General features: G+C 40.2%; 1 protein-coding gene across 2 annotated transcripts; it reads right to left on the bottom strand.

Moving 5' to 3' along the window:
- Positions 1-3,154: 3,154 nt before the first annotated feature.
- Positions 3,155-10,799, bottom strand: VCAM1 (vascular cell adhesion molecule 1). 2 transcript variants are annotated; one of them, XM_061460910.1, is made up of 8 exons: positions 10,481-10,799; positions 9,571-9,849; positions 8,617-8,934; positions 7,786-8,058; positions 6,884-7,147; positions 6,185-6,451; positions 4,587-4,853; positions 3,155-3,886 (listed from the first exon to the last, which is right to left on the bottom strand). In XM_061460910.1, the coding sequence occupies exons 1-8, from the start codon at positions 10,542-10,544 to the stop codon at positions 3,726-3,728; spliced, it is 1,893 nt and encodes a 630-aa protein (XP_061316894.1). In that variant the 5' UTR covers positions 10,545-10,799; the 3' UTR covers positions 3,155-3,725. The 2 variants fall into 2 exon arrangements, with proteins under 2 accessions (XP_061316894.1, XP_061316903.1); XM_061460919.1 differs by lacking the exon at positions 4,587-4,853 and having other exon boundaries at positions 3,273-3,886; positions 10,481-10,797.
- Positions 10,800-11,318: the final 519 nt, after the last annotated feature.

Raw genomic sequence — 11,318 nt, 5'->3', positions numbered from 1 at the left:
ATCATTTGGCCTTAAACATTATGACCAGACCCTGCTAATCCCTGAATCCAGGGGAAGCCTGTTCCTGCAAACACAGGACCTCCAGCAGGTAACAGCACCTCTGTCACTGGATGTATTAATTGTTCCCTTTGGTACACCTACAAAATAATTTGCAAGCACTCTTGGAGAAGTTTATAAAACTTGTTTTCTTCTGTTTAAGTTTTACATTTAAAGGAAGAGCACACCCTGCACTACCTGTGGGGAGGGAGATTTTGCCATCACCTTTTAAAACCCAGCTTCATTTCAGCATTAGCATTTAGCATTAGCATTGTATTGCTGGGATAACCCCATGCTCTGAGGAAACCAGGGCAACCGGTGTGCCTGAGCACAGGCCCAGGCAAGGGGAAAACTAACTCTATAACCTGGGAGGTGACTCTGTAGAAGAAACTTGAGTAGACCTGCCATAGCCCTTTACTCTACAGAGCACCTTCTTGGTTATAAGGACAGGCTCCACGGCAGGGACACTCTTACCTCGACTGCCAGGTGGCTCTGACGCCTTCTGAAAGCACTTGCCGGGTTGGAGCTGCTGTTGATGCCTTTTTGCCAGGGCAGAGGTTCTGCATTTGCTTGATGAGAAACAGTGCAAGCAGAAACAATTTTCCTTCTGTAATGTTCAATAAAAAGAGAAGTTATTTGATTGTGAACTTTTAACCTCCACCAGCTCTAGCTTCTCCCCAAATCATTAAGTGCTCTGGAAAGCACCGAGAATCAGGCAGCAGGGTAGGAGATCCCCTGGCAAGGTCCTTCTTTGTGATCTCACTGAGAGGAAGCTTGCTGCCCACCCAACAGCAGCCTCTCCTAAAGTGAGCACTACAAGTTCTATGTATTGATTTAGTGCTCCTGGGTTAAAGGAAAAGGCACTGTGGAAATCTCAGGTCAACTCCTACTGACTTAAAATTTTGACTTCATGCCTAATGGAGAACCTGAGAGGGCAGCCAAGCCATATAGACATTATGGTCCGTATCTGTATCACAAATCCTGGTGAAACCAACAGCCAAGGGGATACCAGGAACCTGTGGAGGAATTTCCAGGGCAGACTACACAGGCACCTAAGTACTGTTGCAAGATGACTCCTCTTTTACTCTCACTCATCCTTCCTGGTTTTATTTCTTCTAAGGGACAACAGGAGAAGGAAAAGCAGCACAGAAACTGCTAAGCCCCTTCTCAAATAGGCCTGGTGCAAGACTGCTCAGAAAAGGCCTAAGGCGAGACATTCCTTACTGGATCACACCAGTGATCCAGCTACCACAGCACATCTCCAGTAGTGGAAGACACTACTTAGGAGAGTATGCAAACCTGGCCACTTTCTTACCATATGTTCCCTGAGGACGGCTCAGCACCATCAGGTCAGGGATGTTAAACCGTCCATTTTTGTCTATTCCTTCTAGTATTTGTTTACAGACTTTTAGTCCATTATTTTTTTCATTCCTCTTTTGAATCAGTTGATACTTTTGTCCTCCACAACCCTTTGCAGCAGCTTCTAGTAGTCCACCACTTACTGTGTAAAGAAGCACTCCCTATTGTTCTTGTTAAGCTTCTCTCCCCTTACCTTACGTGCCCTGCAGTTATGGCATTGCGTGATTTAGCAAACAGCAGCTCTGCATCTGTCATTTGCCATCAGCTGCTCTCACGATTTGGAAAATGTCAGTCACATCCCCTCCTCCAAAATTCTTTCTCCAAACTGGAAAGTCACTGACATTTCCAATTTTCCTGTTTTCCAGTCCTCTTTCTCTGTATCTTTTTAAAACATCCTTCTTGCCCTACACATATCACAGCTATGCCCAGTAGGCAAAATGTGAGTGCACCGAAGTTTTGCACAATGGAAAAATCATACTTTGTGGTTTGTTCACAAGACAGCACTGAGACAGGCCTGACATCATTCTGACTAAATATGCTTGGCACCACCTCCAAGAAATGTATGTCATGGGCCTGTCAAAGCTCTCCTCCTCCTCTGTCTTCAATCTTTTCTTCACCCTCCTACTGCATGCTCACATTCCTCCAAGCCAAGTCCACACTGCTCTCCCATTTTTCTGATACACCTCCACTTTCCAAGCCTCCCTTTCCAACAGCAGATAAGCACAGGAGACCCTGTATGCACCAATCTACTGTGCACAATACACTGCTGAACACGCTGTGAAAACCAGATGGAAGATCTGCACCATTGCCTCACCCTGCAGCAAGCTACCACGAGACATCTGTGTCTGTAGTGCTGCTGGGGGCAATTGCCACCTTTTGTATGATGTAAAGAAACTCTTTTCACATATCCCTCGTTGACCTCATGCGTGCAGTTTGGCAGAGCCAAACTCACCTTCCTGTGCCTGACACAGTGGCTGAGACTAGACACACTTCAACATCCCAGCCACAGTGCCTGCACCTCCCACAGCCCTGCCTTCAGTGCTGAACATCACCAGCCAGAGGAGTCAAAAGCAACACTGCCATCCAGGAGACAGGACGTTAAGGGAGAATGCTATCAAATCCACAACTCCTTCCCTCTCATCTTTGCCTCTGCATGGAAAGACCACCGTTTTCTTTGCCATTAGCACACTGGAGAGAGCGTACAGTGAATAAAAAGCACTAATCAGGGTGGAGCATGTAGGCACCAGCTGTCTATTAAAAGCAAAATTGTCAGGCAAGTGGTTAAGTTTTCCACAGTGAGCAACTTGGGAGGGACATTCCCCTAGGAAACAACCACCACTGATGAGGCTGCATTGATTTTGCCTCTCCCTTTTCTTATTTTCTTTAGGTCACTGCCTGCCTTGCTTGTGCCTTCACAACTAAGGCTTCCCATGACACTTGAATCTGCTGTTGCTAAGGATAATGGTTTTCACTGGTTCCTTCTATATTCCACATATTCCATACAGGAATGTGTATTCTGACAGAATCACTAGGCGGATTTAGTCAAAGAAACCTACTGGTGGCTTTATTTCACAGTAGAAATCTACAAAGCATATTTATCAGGGTCTCACCTGGCTCTTCATGAAGTAACAGAATTTCTGACGTTGATTTGGTAATGATTAAACCCTACCAAAATATTTCAGCTGTCCTAAAACTAACCAGGCTATAACCCCAGGCACTGTCTGAGTAATATGAAAAATAAAATGTTTCACACATGAGCCTTGAGAGCTTAAATTCATTTAAAGGATCAGAAAGGCATAGCCCAGCGACTATGGAATTTCATTGAAGGGACAGGGTTTAGGGCAATACGAGTGAAAAGAGAACATTTTCCAAACATTACTACAAGCAGACAAGTTGTATTAAAAACATTCGCTCTGTAGGTAATACAAAATAAAATATTATCATCTGCTCAGCTCAAGTAATGCTGATTTATATCTTTGACTTAACATTTCCCTGTACAGTTGCAGTAAGACTGCAATTTTACGAAGTGATAGTCAGTTGAACATATTTACAACACAAATGATACACTATGTACAAACCTAGTTCTCCAAGGAACTCTATGTTCAGCATGCTTCAACACAGAAGTGATTTACTCACTTCTAGGATAGGACGCCAGTTTTTCCTTTAATTGAAATACCAAAATACGTATCAAAACAGGAAAACAATCCATTTGCTATCATGTGGTGGTGTTCTTAAGTCATTTTTTTGTTACTGTATTTCACAGAAAAGTGGAACCAGTCACAACAATAAATAACATTGCTTATTATGAACTTAGACTTCTATTCATGGAATCACACTTTCAGCCCAAGTGCTTTTACAAGACTGTAGGATCCATTTATCTTTGCTTTTCTTGACACGTAGATCAAAATTGCAACTGCAGGTACCGCTACTGCTGTCACAGAGGAAAATGCAATAATCAGTGGGATCATTTGATCTGGTTTTGCCAATCTTTCTGAAATTGGAGATAAGAGGAGAAAAAAAAGTTGTGTAAAAACTGACTGAAAGAGACACATATATTCCTGTAAAAGCAGTGTTATTCATGACCTTCATTTGGAACGCTAGTTCTGTTTTCTTGCACAAAGCACATTTCAAACCATTTTCCTTATGCTTTCTTTTTTTACTAGTAACTCCATATTGCACACTTCAAATCCTATTCTTGCTCGACAAATTCAAACTCAGCTGATACCATCTACAACAAAGAATACAATGGATTTCATGAAGAATACATGAGTATCACGTATTTTACCCAGGAAACACTTGGGGACATTTCTACCTCCTGGAAATGATGCTTCAGAAGACCATGTTTAAAATAGCCCAATCTTTAGATCTATTTGTGAAACAGAACTTTCTCTGGATTAGTTTCACTGTTCATGAATGCGGCCATCTCTTTAAAGCTATTGCACAAGTTTGGGTAGGAGAGACAATGCCTTCTACACCAAAAGGAGGTTAAATACAGCTTATTCTCCCCAGCTGCTTGGTGCCGAGTATTTGGTTTGATTTTGGTTTGTTTTGTTTGTTGGGTTTTGGGTGGTTTTTAGGTTAACTGCAGTATTATTGTGCAAGGTTCAGCCATGAGCTAGTTGTGCTAACCTTGACACAAAATTCGTTAGAAAGTATGAACAAAATAAGTTTAAGGCAATAAATCTACCTACCTACAACAGCTATCTCAATCACTGTGATGTTGTTTCCAACCTCATTGAAAACATCAAGCAAATATCTGCCTGTATCATTTTTGGTGACATTGTAAAGTATAAATGTTCCATTCACTGATGGCAGAATGATTTCTTTCTGCTGATGGAGTTTTTTCAGGACCATCTCTGATGGTGGGTTACTATATGCGCTACATGTAATAGTGATGTTTTCTCCTTCTTTCACATTTTCTGATGGATATACTAACACAGTGATATTTTGGGGAGGAACTGAAAAGAAATGCAAGGTAGGATTTAGCAATAAACAGAAGTGAAAAACTCATGAGGTATCAGCAGCTTGTACACACAAAGTACTAATTCACTTTGTGAAGCAATTCACTATAATATTCAAGCATATAACTTTAGACACTACTGTCATTAACTATCCTTCACACACTGCAATCATCAGCTGACAGACATTTTATCAATTAATGGAGTATATTGCATATCTTCTACATTATATGGAGCCTTTTCTTCTTATCACTGTTTATTCATTTGAGTTCATTAAAGGACAAGGACCAACAGCCCCAGAGGTTGATCTCCTCTTTCAACAGAAGAGAAAAGGCTAAGGAAGGAGTTCTAGAATAGTACTTTTTTCAATAGGCTTCACAATTTTACATCCTGTTTTCAAAGGTGAAAGTGGAACTATGAATGATTTTGAAGCAGCATCGATTTTGTGCATTTGCAGTTTTAAACAGCATTTTTTGTTAGCACTAAGGTCCCATCACTGATGACAAGAATCTGAGTAACTGCAACTCATCTCAGGGTTTAAAATCCAATTCATTCTTAATGGAATTGAAGAATTTGCCATCTTCTGTTTCAAGGGTTGTGATCCCATCACCTATTTTATTTCATGGAGTACTCTGAACAGAGTTAACATCCACAAATGTGCAACAGATGGTAACACTTTCACCTTGTATCACTGCACTTCAAGGGAAAACTGAAAGTGTATCTTTTGGTGTAGCTACAAAAATAGTAAAGAATAAGGAAGAGAGATGGACTAGTGGCAGAAACGATCTCTAAGCAATATGCTGCTGCCGTGCAATAAACAGAAGCAGCAGGGCTAAAGCAGAGAAATCCGCTTACTGCTGAAAATGAGACTTGGCTATCAGGGCAATTGGTATTTGGTGTGGCTTAAATGCAGCTTGCAAGAACAGGAGAGAATTGTAACTTAAAGGAGAGCCACAGGGCTGTAATACAGGCCCTCCACAGAGAGGTTCACCACGTACACTCTCTCTGAATCTTTTGCATGGAGGTATCTGGATGCTCCTGTGACCTATACAGAAGAACATACAGGCATTGCATATCTTCTCTGCCTTATGCATACATCTGCCACTTTGTAGGGATGCAAACTCATCTGACATGAGACCCTTGTATTAAGGCTAAATGTATCGAGGCAGATTTCACCCGTTACTTAAAGCTTCCTAAATGACTTAATGACATCAAGGCCACCTTTGAATTCCATTGACATCAAAGACAGAATTCCCCTGTCCTTCATAGAATAAGATCTGGACCTAAAATACATAAACTAGAAAACTCATGTTCCAGCTTATTCTACTAACCTTGAACAAGCAATTTCACATCCTTTTCTTCTTTGCCAAATTGGTTATAAGCTTCACATTCATAAAGCCCCAGATCTTGACTTTTTATGTTCTTTATGGTTAAAGTTGCATCTGTACAGATTTTCTCAGGCTCCCCAGTAGTCTTCTTTTTCTTCCAAGAAATCACTGGAGCTGGATTGCCAGAACTAGTACACTTCATTATCACAGTTTCACCTTCTTTAACAGCAGTGGCAGGAATAACAGAGATCATTGTATTCTTTGGTCCATCTGGAAGGAAGAACCCTGTGGTTAATCATCACTGGATTTTTTAGAGGTGGATATAGCATGTCCTATGGGATGTCGGGTTTTTGGCCTCCCAGTTAATTTCTTTCTCATTCTCAAAATAAGTAAAGCATACACTGCCAGAGCTACCACACTCTTGGTTTATAGCCTAAACCAAGAATGTTAAGAAGGAAGATCAGTTTCATGCTCATCCAGATCCTGATTACATGAGGATTAAGACTGGCATTACATTAAGGATTTCATGTCTTTGTTTCGCTCATCAGCACCACTCCTTTCTTTGGGGAAGAGCAGACAACTAGGCTGGGTTTATTGTACTCACAGGGTGGTGTTTCATTTTATTGGCACATTTATCACTGAAGTAAGTTGAGCATAAACTGATTATTTTTAAATGACTGGGAAAACATTACATGTACTTACATTGCACATTAAGTGTTACTTCACTTCTACTTTTCCCAAACTTATTTTCTGCTACACATTCATAGTCTCCTCCATTTAGGAGCGTCACAGATGGAAGGAGAATTCTCCCCTCACTGTAAGGCCCCATGTCTGCACTGTCAGATTTTCTCCTTAAAATAATCCTTGGAGAAGGATTACCCTCAGCAGAACATCGTATGGAAACATTTTCTCCTTCTCGAACTGTGGTAGAAGGTTCAATGGAGAGTTCTGTAATGTCTGGAGCACCTGCATGACAAAAGAAAATGCTTTTATACTAATGCAAAAGTACTAAAGATGGGGAGGGGTTTAAGAAAGCAGGAACTGTTTGCCCAAGGATCTGCTTATTTGGGTTTGGTCCCAGGCTCCATCTGAGAATTTTGGCTCTACTGAAAAAGTATCAATAATAATACTAATAGTACCAGTAATACCAATAATACAATACTAACACTGATACTGATACCAATACTAATAATGTCCCAAATTGATTTACTATTAAATAACTACTAAATTTGCTACTAATGACTAAAACTACAAGTTCAAAGAAAGAGACCATGATGTCCCTGTGAAACTGCTATATACATTAGCAAAGAACAGTATACCCCACATCACCACTTTCTCAGATTCTTTTATCACTTTGAGTATTGCACTGTAGGAAGTGAAAGTAGTATGTCTGTACAACAGCAGCACAGAAAGTATTAGTTGAAAATGAAGCATAGAAATGAAAAGCATAGCCTATGAAGAGCAGCAGTACATTGAAAGCTAACTCCTGAATACATCACAAGGAATGCCCCAGTCATGTCCTAATTTTCAGTGTTTCAGCATCCTCCAACCCAACAGACAGCTGGGTACTAGGTAATACAGGTTTAATTCAAGCAGACTTGTACCTTGTATAACTAAGTCCACAGTTGCTTTCTCTGTTTTATTTGTTACCAGATTAGTCACTTCACAGATGTACAGTCCTGAGTTATTGAAATGGGCATCAGGAATAGAAAGGACACTGTTTTTTGTCAGAAGCTGAATGCTTTCATCAGCCAGATGTTTTCTCCAAACTATCTGTGCTGGTGGATTACTCTCAGTCACACAAGTGAGGTTCAGAGTGTCTCCCTTCATTGGCCAGTTGCCTGGAGATGCAGTAATGACAGTATTTTGCGGGCCAACTGGAAGAGAACAAAAGAGAGAAGGTCAGTAAGTGAACGAAGAATGGCATGTACATCTTTTACACTAGCTTCTCTGGAGGTACACTGCACACAATACCAAGAATACATGAATCATATTTATTCCAGTAACACAGTGGAACAGTTTTTCCAGGCTTGGTAAGACCTTTAGCTTTCAGTTTTGAAAGCTAAGCTAGACCAAATGTATACAAATTATTATTAGTTTTTTATTCCTCCATTTGTCCCATTGTTCAGGACTATAAACTTGTAACTTCTAAGCATAATATGGCAATTTTAATAACATGCATCTGCCAGTTTTCTTCTGGCCACCGCTTTCTGAATGAACACCAGTGCCCAACGTAAGCATTGCCTAACTTCTGTCATGAACAACAGTGGTTATTTAATGACTCAGTGACTGTTACTGTATACAACAGAATTGAACGTATGTCATAAATAAGCGCAGATTATAAATTTTTTATAGCACACACTTTGGAAACCCAATCCATGAAATTTAACATTAAACAGGAATTGGTGTGAAAAGCCTAGAATGAAAATGCTTACAGTTTGCAGTCAGTTTCTCAGAAGTTACTCTTTCTTTGGGTTCAAAGTCCATATTAGGAATTGGTAACTTCGCCACACAGGTAATCTCTTTCCCTATATCTTCAGCTGTGGGATTAAATGAATATGTGACAGTTTTGTTCTCTGTATTTGTGCTTTCATCTTCATAAAAGTTTTTCTCATGAAGAACATGATCCTCTTTCTTTAGGAGTACTTCCAGGTAATGAGAAGGATACACATCCAGAATTTTACAGGTGACAGTGACTGGCTCTGCAGCAGCTAAAGATGGGCTGATCTCAATGACAGGATCTCTGGGAAAAGCTAAAAGAATAAAATCCATTTCTTTAGTCTAGCAGAGATGAGCTCTAGGGTCAACACAAGAGCAACATCCAGACACCAAACATCTTGAGTTTAGAGACATTCAGAACATGACACTGCACCAACTTTATTATCAGACATTATTCATATCTTCATATGAAGGCACAGAGGTCTTTTATAAGCAATTCATACACTAACAGGAATTATACTTGTACCATTGTTGAAATATGATCACAAATGATCTAATAAAATCTAGCAAGGCACCTAGACAGTGGTACAGCTGACTAAATACAGGCATCCAGAGCAATCCATACACCGGGGCTATCTTGTTTTCTGTGTATTTTAGGCAACAGAACCATTCCCCTGCAGACTGCAAACGCTTTGATTCTTTATTGTTTTCCAGCTCTACAAATATTTAGATCAGTACACACAACCTTCAGAGCAGAAAGCTAAGCAGAAAGGGGCTGAGAAAGCATCCTGAAGAGACAGATAAAGGAATCTTACAAGGAATACATGTTGAACTATAGCAGACCCATTATCCCAGCATTATTAGTTAACTACCAACCACCATACCTAAAACCACTTCTTGATTTGGCACAAATGTGTACTGCTTAAAGAGAATTTTACATTTTTACTTACAGTAAATTTCAACTTTGACACTCTTCTCTTTTTTCTCTTTCTCACCACAGAAGACAGTACACAGATAGTCATGAGAATTCACAGTGCTAACCGGATTCATAGTCAAGGTAGAGTATGTCCTATAATTATTCACTGTTCCTCCAAGGGGGTTGTCCATCTGGGTTCTCCAGGAAAATCTTGGCGATGCACAGCCAGTAGTATTGCAGGTGAGTTTGAGTGTTTCTCCAATCTGTTTAACAATTCTGTTAGCAGGTATAATCTCCATTTCAAAAGCTTTAACTGCAATAGAGAGAACAGACATGAACTCAGCAGCAGGTGGAGGTTAAACTAACAAAACTTATGCAGCGGTTTACATCTCCAAAATTTCCCGTAAACACTGTTATTTTTGTCAAAGATAACAGAGACTTTAACAGGCAGTTCTCATGTATAAAATAGTGTAAACCCAACTCTGTCAGTGAAAATAAATGCATTGGCACAATATAACATTTTTTGTCAAGTGGATCTGGTTCCAAACCTGTAACATTTGAGGTAAGGAGTGGCAAGTAAGATAGCAAGGACAACTGCAGAGTAACTTTCAACAGGACATTCAGTACCAAACTTGACTGACGCTGTCAGGTATGACAGTAAAAATCAAACACACACTGATATACTGCAGTTGTCTCCTAGACAGTCTTTTAGCAAACTCAGTAAGAAAATGACTGTGTCATTACAGAGCACAGATAAAGCTGACTGAAAATGTCAAAAAAAGCTTCCTGACATTTTGACAGAACTACTTAATTGCCAGTTGTGTTCACTGAGATGGAAAAGTAACTGGAACAAAGAGAAATAAAGATCTAACAGTAAACCGTAGGTCAGTTTACACCTAATAAAGTCAAAACCAAATAAAGTCAAATAACACACACCAACTTACCGGTCATGAACACATACAAAATTATTAGCACAGCTTGGCTTGTTCTTCCCATCTCTTTTAACATTCGTAATTGCTGTTACTAGGTGAAGAAAGTAAATTCAAAAGCTTTGGTTTCTGTTCTCCGTGGAGAAGCACAGTGAGATCCTGCCCTCCCGCACCAGTTTACGAGCATAGCTCCAGCGTGCTCTTTATAGAGGCTCTGGTCGAGGTGGAGTGGGAAATCCCCGGACGGGGGAATTCGGAGCAGGCCGGATCCACGCCGGGCGGCGCCCTCTGCTGCTCTCTGCAGTGAGCTATTGGAAGCCAGGAAAGCAAGGAGTACTAACACTTCCCATTGTGCACAAAAAGGGCAAGATCCGATCCTGCAAACAACTGATAAAATGAAAGAATGGGGGTAATTCCAAGCAACCGAATGGCTCTATATCTCAGATGGAAAAGTTGTTCAAGTTTGCTTTCAGTGTAAATATTTTTGTAGGAGTGAGTCTTGAGAATACTTCTAACAATACTCAGTTCTGTATAACGTTACCCAGCTCAGTATTCCCCTTGAAAACTGCACTACCAGTTCAAGAGATGATGTTACTCCCATTCCTAAGTGTAAAAATGAAGAAATAAGTCAGATAACAGAAGTCTGGAGCTCCAACTCAATCAGCTTGATTCAGGTTCATTTTTTTGGGATTAACTGAGTGAACTAATCTTCCCAATTCCGCTTTAAAAATGCCTCTAAAATGTCCATCTTTCAAGATGCTACTTGTATGCATTACATCACTGATATGCCTCTCAGTTCTCTTATGTCCTGTTTATGTACAACTGAAGAATACCAGTTTATAGTACAACTCTG

This window comes from Pezoporus flaviventris, unplaced genomic scaffold (genome assembly GCF_033815535.1).
Source record: "Pezoporus flaviventris isolate CSIRO_AGI_PZ_B2104156 unplaced genomic scaffold, CSIRO_AGI_Pfla_v1 ptg000001l, whole genome shotgun sequence".
Lineage (NCBI taxonomy): Eukaryota > Metazoa > Chordata > Aves > Psittaciformes > Psittacidae > Pezoporus > Pezoporus flaviventris.
The sequence above is the reverse complement of the archived record's forward strand: the minus strand, read 5'-3'. Positions and strand labels throughout refer to the sequence as shown.